The sequence below is a fragment of the Sipha flava genome, unplaced genomic scaffold, assembly GCF_003268045.1.
Source record: "Sipha flava isolate LNK unplaced genomic scaffold, YSA_version1 101_pilon_pilon, whole genome shotgun sequence".
In the NCBI taxonomy this organism is placed as follows: Eukaryota; Metazoa; Arthropoda; class Insecta; order Hemiptera; family Aphididae; genus Sipha; species Sipha flava.
Window position 1 is genome coordinate 1,072,315 of NW_020271715.1, and position 17,982 is coordinate 1,090,296.

At 32.4% G+C, this 17,982-nt stretch overlaps 2 protein-coding genes across 3 annotated transcripts in view; one reads left to right on the top strand and one right to left on the bottom strand.

Moving 5' to 3' along the window:
• The window catches only part of LOC112681196 (laccase-1-like), a 39,076-nt gene extending 21,124 nt beyond the window's left edge, over positions 1-17,952 (bottom strand). The window contains exon 1 of one of the 2 annotated variants that reach the window (XM_025551458.1): positions 17,865-17,952. The gene's annotated coding sequence lies outside the window, so the exon portion shown is untranslated. Of the gene's footprint in view, positions 1-7,631; positions 7,848-17,864 lie in introns of those variants that run through there. The other variant, XM_025551466.1, reaches the window with a different exon arrangement.
• On the top strand, positions 2,002-5,478 carry LOC112680427 (shaggy-related protein kinase GSK2-like). Its single transcript, XM_025550518.1, is given in 4 exon segments — positions 2,002-2,507; positions 4,375-4,664; positions 4,667-4,996; positions 5,428-5,478. Coding segments are annotated over 4 exon segments (951 nt in total). The 5' UTR covers positions 2,002-2,227.
• Positions 17,953-17,982: the final 30 nt, after the last annotated feature.

A 17,982-nucleotide genomic window follows, 5' to 3' on the forward strand; every position in this document is an offset into this window, starting at 1 on the left:
ATTTTAGTCATTTGATGTTTAGTAGTACATCAAAATGGACGTGGTTATACTTTATATAATTTTGAAGTATGAAACAGATGAAGAACTAATGCTTCTTGCGAATAATTTCCGTTATGGGAATCATGAAATGTTTAGTCTTACTGTCCAAGGAACGTTGCATTTGCCGCAGAACAACAGAAACTGTATGTACATGTATTAATGTAGTCATTTTTAACGACTCGATCTGGTTCTACTGCAGAAAACGGATTTAAAATCGATCGAATAACCGTGGGAAAAACCGTCATCGTCAACTATACGTGGCGTGACGGTACATCGTCACCGCCTACGCCCTCGCCCCGACACTGTGCGTACATGACGGAGCACTTGCGATTCTCGGCGGACCACAGCTATACCAACGAAGTATTTATACAAAAAATCTGACTAAAATAAATATATTTAAAAAAACGTTTAAAATTATGACAATACTAATTTTCTTTAAGTTTAATATGTACAAAGAGATGAAAACAACATGTTACATTGTTCTAGATGGCTTCCTAAATAGTGAGTTTAAAGTTCAGTATAGCTTGTTTTACATTTTGTTGTTTCGTTTATTGTGTACAATATAATAATTTATGTATGTGCTTAAATATTTATTATTTTATAAGCGATTTAAAATAACTGTTATGTTTTTGGATAGTAGATGGGTTGACATTTAATTGGTTCGATATAGTATAGTTTTTTCCTATTGCAATTTAACATGTCATCTATTTTTGTTTTTTAAAATGTTTACGTGATTTCGTAAAGGAATTAATATTATTTTTGTATAAATCTATATGTGTCCGAGTGTCGCCAAGAAAAAACATTTTTTTATCGCATAACATAGATTATTAGGGTTAGATATTTAAAGAAAAATATTTCGCCGATTTACACCATTTAGTTTAATATCATTTTAATACTGTGGTGACATTATTTTTATAGAAGTTGGCTTTATCGTTGCGACCAACGTAATTATTATAATTTATACAGTTAAGTAATTGCTATTTGTTTGTGATAATACCGGAAAATATAATCCAAATAATATTTAAATGATTGCAGTTAATAATATTTAGTTGTGCTAGTATGAGTGGATGCCAAAATCATATAATTTAAACTAACGTAGTTTATGCAAAACGATTGTAAACACGGTGTCGATTGAACCTGGTAGAATATTTCTTTTGCTTCTTAATGTTCTTTTTTTATAATAATTATTGTAATACTTTTTAAAAGTAACAGCAATATTAAATGCAATGACTAGAAAATCCTTAAACGAACTTGTGCATAAACGTTCAGAAAAAAATATTGACTAAAATGAAAAACGAGCATATTAAATAACAAAATGCCCGTCAAGTTATTACACTACATTTAGACTAATTTAATAGAAAATAAATTGTAAGCTGCTAGCAATAACGATTTTTTAAAAATAATGTTATATTAATATAAAAATGTCGGCGAATCGAATGGTCGAATAAAATACGAAAAACTAAGGATTTTAGACAAATAATTTCTGCTGATTAGTTGACATTTGCAGCCTGTATGAGTCAACATGCTGAAGGAAATATCGATTTATGAAAAAAAATGGAACACTTACACCGAATAGAACAACAAAATATGGAAAAGTTATATGCAGAAATATCGAAAGGAAAAGATAAATTCAAAAAACGCACAACATCCGAAGCTTTATCCGCGTGTTTGCAGGAGCAAGCTTATTAAAAAAGCAGTATGAAGTTGTACACCGCTAGTAAATACATTTATCCTTGTTATTTCAAAAAAAAAAAAAAAAACGCAAAACAAGATTGCTATCCAAACAAACAATCAACAAGCAGTCGCGGAAACACGCGCAGAAATTAATCCACAAGATTAGTTCGATCATACTCATATGTCCCTCCGTGAATATTCGACCGACGCGCGATTTGGCTGTAAAAATAATTATTGTGTCGTTCGCAAGAGTTCGATTTAAACCATAAAATCATAATATCCAGTACCGTTCGTCAAATTTATCGTCCGACTCCACAACAAGCTCGTACTACGTTTTCTACGCAAACACTCGGCCGCGCGCGCCGTAACCGCAACGATTTCCGCGATCCGCAAACGGTACGCTCGCACGTCGGGCCCGGCACGCATCTTAGGTTGCGCCTAGGTTAGGCTGACGCCTCACGCCCGCAACGGCACGGTTTCGCGTCCGGTTCCATTGGTCGTCGTCGTCGGACGCATGCACCGCGACGGCCGGGACGACGTCACCGCGGTGACGGGAAACGGTGACCCCGCGACGACCGCCGGCGACCGGTACCGAATCACGTGCGTCACACCGTTGGACGCCGGCACGTTCGGCACCGTTTACCGGGCCGTGTTGCTCGGCCGCGGCTCGAGACGCCCGGTGGCCGTCAAACAGACCCGGTTGCCGTACGGCCGCGGAGGCCGCAACGAACTGGACGTGCACACGCGGCTGCGGCACCCGAACGTCGTCCGACTGCTGTTCTACTTTTATTCCGGTAACAACGATAACAATTCAAATAACAACGGCACACGTGACCGCCCAACGAAAATGTTACGATCGTAATAAAATCGTAGCTTTATGCAATAATATTGTATTATTGTAACGTTTTTCTACAACATGTAATGGCGTTTTTATTATTATTACCTACCATTACTATCATCAATGTTATCACTTTGTCACCGTAACCGTCGTCACGCAGTGTTTATGTTACTACACGGTCACCCGAGACGTTTCGGATTATCGTAACCTTAAGAATGTTGTTCTTAAACAATTTACTGAAAAACATCACATTCGTCTATTGCATAATTATGTATAATTATAAAATTATTATTATTATTATTATTAATTATATAAAACGCTCATGTCCTATAACATAATTATGTATGTGTATTCGTTTTGTTTTTTAACCAAAAATGGTTCCATTTATTGTTGTTTTTTCTTATTAAACACATTTTTCAACCGAAATCTCTAAAAAAATTTAAACTCTAAAAATTTTTTTAAGTCGTTTGAATGAAAAACGTACCGGTTAAATATACAGCGGATGAAATGGGGAAGGAAATTAAGTTATTTTTGGTTTGCTTTTCCATCCCCGTACACAGTTTTATTCTACCCAAAATAACGTGTTCTTCCTGTTTGAACATTTTTTTCATATTTTTATCATTTCTATCTGTATTCCTAAACTTAGTCATTTTTTATTATTTTTATTTAATCAAACCATGAAATCTTATAACCGTAATAAATATAATACTGAACAAATTAAAAAAAGCATACAAACGAACTGTACCATAATTTTACCATTTAATTTTAAATCACTATTTCGGCAATGAACCTCTCGATCTTTTAACTAGTTTGATTTACAAACATTATTTAAATTTCAAAACTCTCTTGGTTCTATAAAAATCCAAAAAATACTAAAACTAATACAAAAATAACATTTTTAATTTTTATTAATGGTTTTCAATAAAGACTATTGATAGAAAAAATAAATAAATAAAGAAGGATTCCAATCAGAAAAATGTAGTTTTAAATTTAAAAACATATTCATGAATAAATAGAATTATAACTTTATTCACCTAAAAAATATTCATTTAAGGAGTACTTACTAAAAAAAGTACTGGTCAAGAAAATCGATCTCTTGAAAATTATATATTTTTGAGTATGAATAATAATATATATAGTGTACACCATATTATTATTTTTATTAGTGACGTAAAATCAACTGTTATTTGGACTTTGATCATAATATTTATTCGAATATCCCGATAAACTTAAATTATCTAAATTATCTTAAAATCAATTAATTATTAATTTTAATACCGAAGAAAAATATGTAGAACCTTAATATAAATAAACGTGGACTTAATACTTCTGAATCGCGGAAATATATTTACATACTATGCATTTATATATTTGGAACGCAATTATTTTTAAAATATTCACCTATTGTGCTATTATATTCATAATGGTTCATTAATTGGTATACATCAGCGCTCGAAATGTAAAATTTTACGAACCGGAACGCTCATAAAATTAATATGCGGATGATAATATTAATTTTTAATTTAACTCTTTTAGCATAGGTACCCCCTTAAAAATGTACGATACCCCCTCCCCCACCATGACAGAAGGTCTGAAATGAACAGTGGACTCAAATACAGCGTAATAATTAAGATGGACGTGGGTATAATTTTGAAGTAACAACTTAAGGTTGACAGACTTAAGAATACTAAATGTTTACTAATAATCATCAATAAAACCAGACACGAAAAATCGTTGTAAACTGTGAATGTTTAATTATTAAAGGGAATAGTCCAAGCCGGACTGATTTCCCGACTTCAGAGTGTGCGTACGTGTGTGCCTAGGAAACGGAACGTTCGACAGACGACTGAACCTGGTCATGGAACTGATGCCGACCAACTTGGACCGGGTGATCCGGCGTTACGCTTCGGTCGGCCGCACGGTGAGCGTCAGCCAGGGCAAGCTGTACGCTTACCAGATGTTCAGGGGCCTGGGCTACATGCACGGGACCGCGGGGCTGTGCCACCGGGACGTGAAGCCGCGCAACATGTTGCTGTGCCCGTGGACGGACGCGCTGAAGCTGTGCGACTTCGGCTCCGCCAAGGACCTGACGGACGGCCGGCCCAACTCGCGTTGTACGTGTGTTCCCGACGGTACCGGGCCCCGGAACTGTTGTTCGCGACCGCGACGCACTACACGACCGCGGTGGACGTGTGGAGCGCCGGGTGCGTGTACGCCGAGCTGATGACCGGCGCGCCCGCGTTCCCGGGCGTCAGCGCGTCCCATCAACGCGCGTTGGTCCGCCGTCCACCCGCGCTCCGGTCGGCAGCGGCGCCGCGCGATTCGGTCCGCCTGGTGATGGCCGCGCTCCGGCTGGACCCGCGTTCCAGGCCGACGGCGCTGCAGGCGTGCGCTCACGAGTGCTTCGACGTGCTCAGGTCACCCGGTCGGTTCGACGGCCACGATGTAACGGCCGTCGATCACCGGACCCGATCGGATATTCGCTCGCGCGCGTCGATTATTACGAACCGCGAGCAATAAACGTTTTCGACTCCTATTACGTATAAATCGCATCATATTTTACCTTCTCTAAAATCTCAATGATTCTTCCCCTAACACTCTCTGCACACTCCATTCGGGAAAGACCGTATTCTCTTTGATTGTCCCTCCGTATCTATAAAACGTCATATACTATTTGCCTTTGTCAATTCTCTCGATATCCCATTTGTTCTAAATTCTAATTCGAAACCGGAAATTATGCTTATCATTTCCTTTGTTCGTGAGACCGGTATTTAAGTTATTCAAGCTCTGATAACTTAAATGGTTTTATGATTGCGGCACTTTTATTTCTAGTATGTATTTTAATATTTTAATTCGATTAATTGTTATTGTTACAGCAACTGTCAAGTTTAATAGTTTTACAAAGAGCTTTAAAAAATAAAAATTAGATCACATCACGTTCATCACTTCGAGGGCCGTTGCGGTTGGATGTGTGGGCATAGCCACAAATAGTGTTTGAGGTTTGTGGCAGAGGAGGAGCTGAATATTATAAATATATGAGATACACTATGTGTAGGGTGATACAATTGTAATTTTTTTTGGGAGGGGGCTGTCGGGATTGAGCCCTCAGCCCTCCTCCATTTACTTCCTCCTATATGGTGGAAGGTTTTTTAAGATTCTTTGGGAAGCGACAACGTTTATACTCGTACGATCAAACTATAATAATATATCAAACATTTCGCATAGCAAAGTGCTTAATCGAAAATATTTTACATACATGGTACCTGCTTAAGTGATATCAATATGATTTTATATTGGCTTTTCCTTCGGTGTTATTGAATATCTGTACAAGTCCAGGAACTCAATTTCATCCGATCAGTATTTATATTGAATTTTTATGAAATAACATAACAAATTTCTTGTTTGGTGTTTTTGGCTTCAAGTCAAATGTTGATTAAAACATAGGTTATTTTTTTCTGATCATTATAATTTAAGTTAAACACTTTGAAATCAAAAGATTTTGTTCAGTTCACTTTTACTATCAAATCGATAATCTTCGTGAACAAGCTCGATTGTTTTAATTTTTAATTTTCAAGTGAATGTTTTAATAGAATTGTTTTTTTCATAAAATAAATTACTATAAATATTTCATCTTATGACTTGTGGTTTTCAAATAAAAGTATTAATTTTTTATTACACGTAACATATTATAGTACTCTATATGTATCGTGAATATTTCAAATCGACCTTCACTTAGAATATTGTTTTTTGAATGCAATTATTTATACAAATATTACGACTTGTACCACAAACCATAACTCGAAATCAACAATATCTGTGTGTAAACAAACTAAACACCTATCTTTACATTGGCATCGTCAAAATCATCTAGTACCTTCAGCAATAACATTATCCAAAATAAACATGAAACCATCGTATGAAAAAATGTTTCGATCTTTATTTTTCTTAAGACTTGTTTTATACAAAGTTTTGAAATAAAAATGTTTAAAGTTAAAAGTTCAAAAATATGGTAATCATATTGTGACAATGGATAACATTCGATGGTTTAAGATTTATTTTAATACAATTGTATATATGACCATTCGCCAAATATCCTATTGATAAATCGCCGAACTGTACCATTCCCAGGAGTTATTGTTTAGGGGTGTTTTCTAAGCGACATAAAATCTTATTTTATCCGTACCCTTACACGCAAGCAGGTAATTTAGTTAAATATTTTACATTGTAATCATATTTAAATTATACTCACAAATATCTAAATTAATTTTTTATCAAATTTATAAATTATGCATTTAGTTTTAGAGGTCATGAATGATTAATTCGCTTTAGATTATATCGAATTAATTGCTATAAATCATAATAATCGTTTACCAAGATAAAAAATAATATTTAGGAAGTTATGTTCATTATTTTACTCTATAATATAATTGTTTGATATCCGTATTTACCACGGTCGTGAAAGTATGTTATTGATGTAATATTCGAAAACTACGATAATAAATAATAAATATTATCGCGAAAAAACTTGATAATATTCACAAAATAAAAGTTTGAAAATTTAAGACTGAAAATCTATAAATAACCAACTGGAGTGAGAGGACGTGTTTGTTACAGTTGTGAAATAAACAATTATTTTTATCAGTACACTATAAACATTCGAATTGATATTGGATTTAAATGTTATGGAAATTATATGGCGCTCGGCCGCGTTGCCAATTCGAAAGACTCGGTGAATTGTTATTAATAATTAATTAGAACTCAAAGAGCGAACATGTAGTGTAATTCATACAACAGTTTCGCGATCATCAATCGACAATTACCTTGTACACATGCGTATTGTCTTGGTAATAGAAACGAAACTATAAACGTAAACGAATGGATACGCGACGTTTGAGGAGTTCTTTGGGGCATAAATCATCTCCTTCCCCATAACAAAGGCCACCAACAGACTCGGAGACAATACAATTCCCTTTCGAAATGCTACCCAGTATCCTTTCACCTGGGAACAACTAATTCTCGACGCACTATCACGCCGTGTGCACGTGACATTAAATGGCGATGAGATTAAATCGTGACTTACCTTTTGTCACTCGCGAGTGCGCGTGCCGGGGTGGGTGGCTACTGGCGACTAAAGCTGTCATGCATAATTCGAAAATCTCCGAAATCGCACCTCTTATACGACTGCACGCGGATAAATATCAAATAGTACGTACGAAAAACCGAATAAACGTGTTGGACTGTAGTCAGCGATCGAATATTATAGTGCCCGTCGTCGTGTAAAACACAAATGTGCTAAAAGGCCTAGTCCACTTGCACGTAAATATAAAATAAATTTGTTTATAATCGTTGCAAGCTAGTTATGACGTAATTGATCCTCGGGGCGTTTCGTATCGACGCATTGTATAACATTTTGATATGCATAGTACTTATTTATGTATAAAATATACATCACATGTTGATGATGTGTTCTTACGCCTATATTTTTCGGCACTACTACTGTTTTGTTTGTTAAATTACGGCGCAAAGTGTTTACAATTTACTGTTGACTACCATACGAAACCTATGTACCTACGTCAACGGCGATGCTGAGCTGTGTAGCTTATAAGTATAATATTAATTCGAATACGTCACAGGCCACCCGACGTTCTTGGAGCTCAACAATAATAATCACCATCCGGATATCGTGTACATATATAATAATAAATAGTATATGAGTACAGTGTAAAACGCATACCGTCAAGGGCAATCTCCCGTAGGTCTGGAGAATATGCTATTATTGACACTTAAACGATTATTGTTTTTGAAACTTCAATCGTGATTAATGCAATTAATTTCCGTTTTGAAAACAAACACGCCATGGTGCGGATCAGACGACGCGACGATGGCGTTCCAATCAACACAACATTATTCAAACATATTGCACTGGCAGATATTAACATCCGTTTATGGTTTATAATAAAAAAAATAATACATCACGGTTTTATAAGAAAAGAAAAAAAAATTATAAGATTAATATTACCCAATGACAGCAAAAAATCTGAACGTTTCAATAGAAAATATTGAACACATTGTTTATAAACTTTTATTATTATAACCGCAGGAAGCTAAATGTAGGTATGTCGTACACTATAATTAAATGTTAATATATATTTTACTATACATAATTTATATACGCGGAACTTCAAAAATATGTTCTCTACTCATTTTGCATAATACTTCAGCACTTCACTCTCTAATTTATTTTTAATTATAATTATACAACAGAATATTATAGGAATTATCATATCATATTATAAGTTTGTATACATATGTATTTATAAATGCATTTAATTTAGGCAATTATTTTAAGTATATTATTGACACATATTTACAATTAAATTGCATTTATAAAACTAACGAAAATGAATGATAAACAAACATCATATTATTAAATAATTTATAAATATAAAACAATTTATAAATTAAACAAACTAATGAGCATTTATTTTCTTATCTGACTTATACAAGTATATACAAATGTAATTTAAAAATAAAATTTATCAAATCTCAATCAATACACCACGTTTCATGTAAATAAAAATGTAAGCTGTTCCGTTTTGATTGTGAAATTGTCGATGTGTACTTACTGTATGGAAAATATTTTTTTTTAGACATTCGGTCCAAATAAATGTTATTGAAGCAGTCAGTCTGAGTATAACTCATATCTATTGTTAATCAAATGGATTATAATCTAGTTTTACAAGCGTGATTTAGTTCATTAATTTATTTGAATATAATACCAGAGATTACACAACCAGTTGACGCAGATACGTGCGTACTACGTGTGGAATGTAGTTCGTTAAACTCTACATAATAATTGGACGCCGTCTAGTTGGTAGTTTTACTATTGTGGTCGAAAAAAAAATCGCAGATAATAAAACTGCCAACCAATTAAGCATTTCCGATAATCGTTTTTATGGATCACGACGTTCTTTTTCACTCTGTCGACAAAGGAGATTTTTTTTCGAGATTATACAATTATTATTCGATTCAAGGTTGATGTATTCCAACGGCGGTTATTTTCAAATAATAAATTATATTCATTCTTTTGCTAATCTCCCAATGCTATTATTTAATACTTGCCGGACCTTGTGTACGTCATCGCGTTATCGTTTCTTGTAATTTTTACAAGTAAAATATATTAATAGGCATGCGTGTACTATTTCTTTAATTATTTTTTTTCCGTAAAATGTTTCATTAAGCAAAAATAATGTTTGTGCGAATTATAGATGCGTTGGAGTGAACATGTTCACATGTAATATTTGTGATCGTAATGATTCTTTAGGGTCATCGTTAGAGTAAACATGTACGCTCGCACAATGTTCGGTGGCAACGATTTATTCCGGTTTTTGGTTCACGGTTGCTGAACATTGAGGACAGTACATTGCGTATCAAAAGTAATAACAGCGATGGTAAAGAAAAAAAATATGTGCATAATGTATTATAATAAATAAAATAGATACAAGGCTGTGTAGTTCTATCTGATGACCCTAACGTAACTTTAATAAATAAATGATAATAATAATAAAAGTAAGAAAATAAAAAATTAAACGAAAAAAAAATCTACAATGGAATACACAAGGTTTGTATTTAATTGTTGTGTTTTTTTACGCGAAATTAGGTTACTAAGTTTTATTTCGAGTATTAACATCCAAACATTTATGTATACCTGATACATAGATAGGTACTTTATACTTTCATACGCGTACCACATATGTAGTCGGATATCAAATTTCAAATGTTTTCTAAAGTAAATGTCACAACATAAGTTAAGGTTTACAAATCACACCGTACTAATAATACGCAGTACGGCTGAATTTGAACATGATAACCTATTTTGTAGATAATTAATCATTAATAATATGAGGTCAAATTCGATAAAATCGCACTAAAAAAATGAAGAGATAGTATTAGTGATAATATCATAATTTTTCATAAATATAATTTGCAATTCAAAAATACACACTGAACATCACATTAAATATAAATAACAGGTAATATCATATGGTCCACACGCATCCGATTTTCGAAAACGAATATTAGATGAGTTGCTTGATGGTAGTGGAGTAATCAAAATGAAAAATTTTATCAGTTAAAAACTTATAACAACCGGTTGATACAAAATATCAAAGTACACTGCATTTATATTACAGTTAAACTAACGTTTCCAATAATAATAGTGACATAAACAAAATATACATATACATATTAGGTGTACCTATGTATATTATAATTACTATATTACTATGGTATAACATTAGAAATTATAATTTACATACATAATTTCGAGTAATGTGAACGCATTAATATAAAACATATAAACTATAAACATACAATTCATGCTACCATTGATTATAAAATATTTTACAGTTCACTTTATAGTAGTTTTGTGTATATTTAAGTTTGGTGTTTTGGTTTTTTCATACATTTTTAATGGTAGATCTGTTTTGCGGTTTTTATTTTTCGTATTTATTTGATTTGTTTTTACATTAAAACTGTTATTGTATAGGTTACAAGCTCAATTATTATTGTAAATCAACTCGATTTACTAAAAATGATATTAATCTTTGGTTGTTAATTATGTAAGATAATTTAACTATAGTTTACAAGATGCCTTCATTCTATTGAACCGATTTTAATGTAACTATGATTAGGTTTTGTGGTTCTATAGCTCACGCTTTACAGTAGGTTTGATTTCGTTAAAAACAATATACATACAAACATTTTTTGTTTATCATCGCAGTATAATAATTAGTATAATGATTCATTAAATTTTTCATTGGGCATTTTTTTTACACAGCCAAATCTACATAAAATGAAAAAGATAAAAATGAAGTTATATATGTATATTGTTTTGAATCATCGAAATGCATTTAGTACAATATAAGATCTATGAACGTACTGTTCAGTTTTAGTCTTCAGCCGCGAATGATATAAAACATCTACACGTTCTTTAAAAAAATTAAATTAATATAAAATTGGAAATTTAAATAATATATTATTAAAGCTATGGTGAAACAATGATCATTTGAGTTATTTTAAGTCTACGACTTATTTACCATTTTATTCAGGTATATTACAAATGCCTGGGATTTGATCGTTTTGTAAATTAAATATGACCGATGTGTCCAAATAATAAATATTTAAAACGTTAATTTTTATTAAAAGTAATATCCATTTTGAATTCTGTAAGAGTTTGAATGAAATGCATTCTATATAAATGTGTTATATACACATAGTGCTCATAATATGTATTAATGTATTATCATCGTGATTATTTTCACGTTCAATTAATACAAATTATACTTATAATTAAAATAAAATCAATGATAATGAAAAATAAACATATATTAAGCCTCACAATATAATACCTCAAATATATTTAAATAAAATTATGGAATAAAATATTAAATAAATTAATCTTCTCGGGAGTTTTCGAACGTAAGATTATTTCATTATATGTAGAATAATATAAAACCGCATAGTATACGAACGAAGTATAATTTTTGTTGGTTAAATTCTGTTTTGGAAGTATTATACACGGTGTTTCAAAATTCTTCATCCGATTACGAACTCATATAGTTCGGCAACAGTTAATCGCAGGTTAATGACCAATGTATTATTGGAAAAATTAGATAACTAAGTTTATTTTAAGTTATCTAGTTGATAAATTTGGCACCATAATGGTTAGTGAACTAGGAACCGTTAGTTTATTTCGTTATGACGACTCCGCAACAGAAATCGTTTTGCGTCATACGTTTCAATAAGAGCGAGTCGGCAATAACCGTTCAACGTGATTTTCGAAGAATTAATGGAACTGAAGTTCCTACTGCTCAAAGTATTTGAGCTGCACTGGAAGTTAGAAATTCGCCGGTATTTGAACGATGAATTCCGTCAGCGGTGGATTGGGCGTAAAGGAAACGACGATTTGGTGATTCATCCCTGGCTACCACGTTCCCCTGGCCTCACAGTGTGTGATTTTTTTTTACGGGGCTATATAAAAGATAAAGTGTATGTACCACCATTACTTACAAACTTGGAAGAGTTTAAAATCAGAATCAAAGATGCTGTTAATGCCGTGACACCAGATATGATCAGCAACGTTTGGGAAGAATTTGATTACCGTATAGATGTATGTCGGGCGACCGATGGGGGTCAATTGAACATTTGTAACCAAAATAAATAAAACTTAACTATTTTAAGAATATATTTTACTTTATTTCACCCTTATATCTTCATTTTTAATATAAATATAAATTTTTGAAATTGGATGAAGACTTTTGATACACCATGTTTTATAGAATATTTTCATTATAATAATATAAATGGAAATCAAAGGATGTTCAAAAATAATATGAAATACATTTTATTTTAGCACATGGTCTTACATTTCTTGAGTGCCCCATATGTATGTACATATAGTGGGTGCTTTAAGTATTTCATTATAATATGTAATACGTGTATATTGTATTACAGAGGTAAAATTATATTTGTAAGTTGAGTACCAATAAATACATTTGCAGCTATAATGAATACAATTCTAACTTTCTATTTATTTTCCTTATTAACCGTTACCGGTGATCGTTTATAAATATTTTATTCACGTTAATGGTATAATTAAAATAAAACAATGGAATATACCTAGTATGAGACGATTTTTATGTTTTGAGATTCGAGAATATTTATTTACTAGCTCTGCGTAAATATTTGATAGGATTTGAAGGACAGCTATTCATTTGTATTTGCATCGATAAAAATAGTATCAACATTTTCCATATGTTTGTTACATATACATATATGTTAATTTTTTCTTAAAATACGTTCAATTTCAATGTCATGATTCTTATACGAATTTCAATATCTAACACAAGAAGAGTTATTTTTTATTTTTCTGTTGCGTAAGATTTTCAGAGATCATCTGTACAAGTTTAAGGTCTAGGTTATTATTGTTGTAATTTTTTTCTCCAGATATTTCTCCAATCCAATTTATCGAAGGTAATCTCGTTCCGATCAAATTACCATTCATACACCGTTGATTAGTTGTGTATCCCCGCTCGTATAATACATACACTAAACGATTAGAATAGCATAGCATATATAAACGTATAAACAATTTGCGTTTCAATTAATAACCGAGCGTAGTATTTATTTATTTTTTTATATAATAATGTAACAAATTGCTGTGTGAATTAACTAAAAACGATTATATTCTCTAGACATTGTGTAAGAATTAATTTATACTTTATTAAGTCTATTATAGCGAGATTTTCCAGGCTTAAATATAAAAAAATACACGAGTTTAATTAAAATTATATTGTACAGTTATAATAAAACATTTTAATAACACAATACAATATCAACGTATTTAAAAATTTGAAAGTGAAAATAATTAAAAGAATTAGGTGCATTAAAATAACTTTAAAATTCTATTAAGATGATTTTATTAAACTACCTATATAGTATTGTGTTATAATAAAATGCTACACACAGCTAATTACAAATAAAACGAAAATTTAAAAATGTTCACTACACAATTGAAATATTTAAAATTAGATATTTATCTTATTATATTAGATACCCAGAACCGTAAAATACAAGAATAAGTTATCATTTTTAGAAACATAACATTCACAAATATCGGTAATAAAGAAATTTTCAATATTCAGACTTTTATTTATGAATATGTTTATATTAAAATTATAATTGTTTAAAATATTTTCGTAACATAATACTAACTACTAATCAAAACATTTAAATTTTTATCAAATCTGAAATTCTATTTCAGTTGATATTTTGCTTATATTCGATTTATTTAAATTGTTTTACGTAATATTACATAATATTAAAATGTACTGAACATCCGTAAAAAATGCAAGCTTTATTTCTCCCCCTCTGAAGTGATACATACATTTTGCAATATAAGAGTAAAACTATATTTTACAACGTTTTACCAGAATTCGTTTTTCTACTATAAAACGATATCTAGTGTGCATTTATAATATAATATTTTGTAATACTCCCTTTTCTAACATTAACAGTAATGAGCAGGGCTAGGATTTGTATGCAACAGCATATTTTTTTTTGCGACTTTTAATTATTGATTTTGTCAGTAATGCCCACGAATCACCTTATGATGAGATAAATGGTGGTATTTTTATCTTGCGTATTTTTGCATATATTGAATAAAATTAATATTATTGCATATTTTGATTATAAAAATGTGAAAAATGAATGTTTTATAGTATATTTTGTAATTAATATTTATAATTTAATATTAATATTTCGTATTTAATTACAGCCCTGCTGATTAAAAAGTATAAAACTTGATTTTTTTTATCAAACATAAAGTTTATTTTAAATTTTTTTTTATTTTATATCTCAATTACATTATATATAATATAAGACAAACAGCCAACCACTGATGTATTTCAATAAATAATTTACCTATTTTATTTTTTGTGTTTATCTTATAAAAATTCAAATGTATATTTTTGTATATTTTGGTAAATGAAATGCATATTTTACAATTTTTATTGTATACAAATCCTAGCCCTGGTAATGAGTAATACAGTTTAAATAGTAAGTGTTTTAGGTTTTGCTGATGTTACATTTTAGAATTTTAAAAATATGTAAAATAATTTAATAAAAGAATGTAAAATTAAAAATAAATACCATAATATAGATAATAAAACCACAACACACTTTTTAATTTTGAACTACACACTTAAAATTTCGACAAAATGTGTCATACTGCATACAATTTTAGGCCCCGAGTTTTTATTTAACCGGTAATTAAGCGGAAAAAAAAAATAAAGGAACGTCAACCGACTGAATAAATCGAAAGCCTCCAGGAAAAATCATGACTACACCATTGATCGACACAGAAATAATAATATTACGCGTCGCAACCGTCGTCAGATTATTTGCGCGCAATCCAATTCATCGGGAACGTATTTATTTCACTTTTTTTGCGCGCGCGACTTATCGTCATAGTGTGTAAACGTAAATTCGTTAGAAACCGGACCGAAAGGCCTTGGAAAGTGGAACGCTGCGAAAACATTATCTGGCACATGTGTGGAACATGAAATGTAATATTCGTCGGTTAGCAAAGGTGCGTCTGGACGCAAAGGCGTATATAAGGGGATGGTGAAGGGGGCATTCCACCTCCCCCCTTATGGTACGTATTTTTTTTTTTGAATGTAATACATTGATTTATTAATGAAATGTAATGTATAAATAATTAAGAATATAAATTACTAGTCTATCATTATAATATTTTATCATTATAACTGAAACATGAGCTATAGGTAAAGAACTGTAAATTATTTTTAAGTTTGTATTGAAAAAAAATTAGTTTCATCCCCCCCCCCCCCAACCCAATGACCACAACTCAAATGTGCCCTTGTCTGGACGGCACCTAACGGACGACACATTCGCCGCGTGAACGCTAAACGGAACGTAAACTTTCACGGTTCCGCGGAGGCGCCGGACAAGTCAACCCCAGTAGCGCGCGCTCGCCCGACTGCTAACTCTACGTCTTGTGCAACTCTTATTACGTTTCTGTGCGCGCGCGTGTCCGTTATCCGTTAAGCTCTCGGGTTTTTTTTACGATCGTGTTTGTCTCACAACACGGTGACTGTAGGGGTCACACCGCACCGGCCGTAAGTTGTCAATGGACGTTATTTTATTGTGATCGCGATTATGCAACACAACACGTCGGCAACTGGACGCACCGCGTCCTTGGAGGTCGTTTTATTATTATTATTATTTATTTATTATTATTTTTTTTTTTTTTTGTATACATTTATGTTTTAAAGATGTTTCACTTTCACCGCGGACGACCATCAACCGTGACCACCGAGCTTTGTCAAATTCTTCTCGAAAAGCCCATAATTAACAATGCGAATAACCGTGTAAACCGCAATTGTAAATATTTCATTCCTTCCCCCCCCATTTCCATTCTCATCTCCGCTCTGCCCGTTGCTGCGATAACTGCGCTGGGCGTGAGAACGGTATTACTGCACTATGTACGCGGAGCGTACTATATACCGGACGCAGCTGCGTTCTTGACACCGTAAGACGGCGTTTTGGGTATGCAATTTTACGGTAAGGTTAGCGGCGAACAACACGTAATATTCTACTCATATGAGACGATAACGTACGGTCGTTCTGCAAACATTACGCGGAATCATCGCCAGCGAAACACTGCACACGGGGCTGCCGCGTTAAATGCTGCTCGTGAAATCTTTTTGTGGAACGGTTTTCGACGGATTCTTCGCCGCACTGCGCGTAAACGAACTGCATTATTTACTATTGAAAACCTGTTCGATACGACACAACTTCAAATGTAATAACACCCGACACCTATGCGGCGTATACATTCTAAATCGAACCCAATTGCATTATCACGTGCATGTATAATTATAAAACTAGAAACCTTGAAATCCCGTGGTTATGACTTTGACAGTCGTAACAACCGGCGTTGACTGCCGAGTGGGTACCTGCGTGTGTTAACAAATATCTGTGTGTAATAACGATAAATACACGTCGGCTGGGCTCTTTGGTTTAAATTAATTGGAACGGACTGTTTATAAATAAACAACCTAAACGCACGTTAAATAGGTTATTTCCTCGGATTTTTGCGAAGGACATGCTGCACGGTTAGTGTTTTTTTTTTTAAATTCTTAAAATCGTAAACTATGGTCCAATTTATGGCTTCAAATGTTTATTTATTTATGAATGTCTGGCGGACAAAATTTAAGTAGAATTTTAACAATATCTTTAGATGTATTTCGAGGATTGTAGTACTACGTGTATACATCATGTATATACGTTTTTATGAATCGACATGGAACAAATATCGAATACGGATTTATGCGTTGCGTAAATACAACATACAAACGTTTAGAATAACAATTATTATTTATTAATGAACAATATAATACGGTTTTGTGCGTTGTGCGTACTGAAAATGGCAATTTAAAATTCTAGGCACTGCAATGATGTACTGTAATATAATATTGGCTAAAAACATGTAGGTACATAACCTCTGAGATTTCACTTTATTGCTTAACGGTATTTATTAGTCTTGTATGATATCTTTTATGATGTTATTTAATATATTTTTGCCTAACTTAAACTTTTACTGTACGTATGTATGCATTTAATTTATTATAATTTTGAATAATCGGCAAGAGTTTGAGGTTAATATTTATAATAAATAAATATATCGAAGTAAAAGCAAAATAAAATATAATACTAAAAATTGACTTACCCTTATAGATTTCACCATTGGATACTAGCGGCTTCTATAAACGCGCAACTGGAACCGACGGTACACTAATAGTAATAAAAATGTTGGGTGCTTCTATGCTTTCATCAAGGTTGTGTTG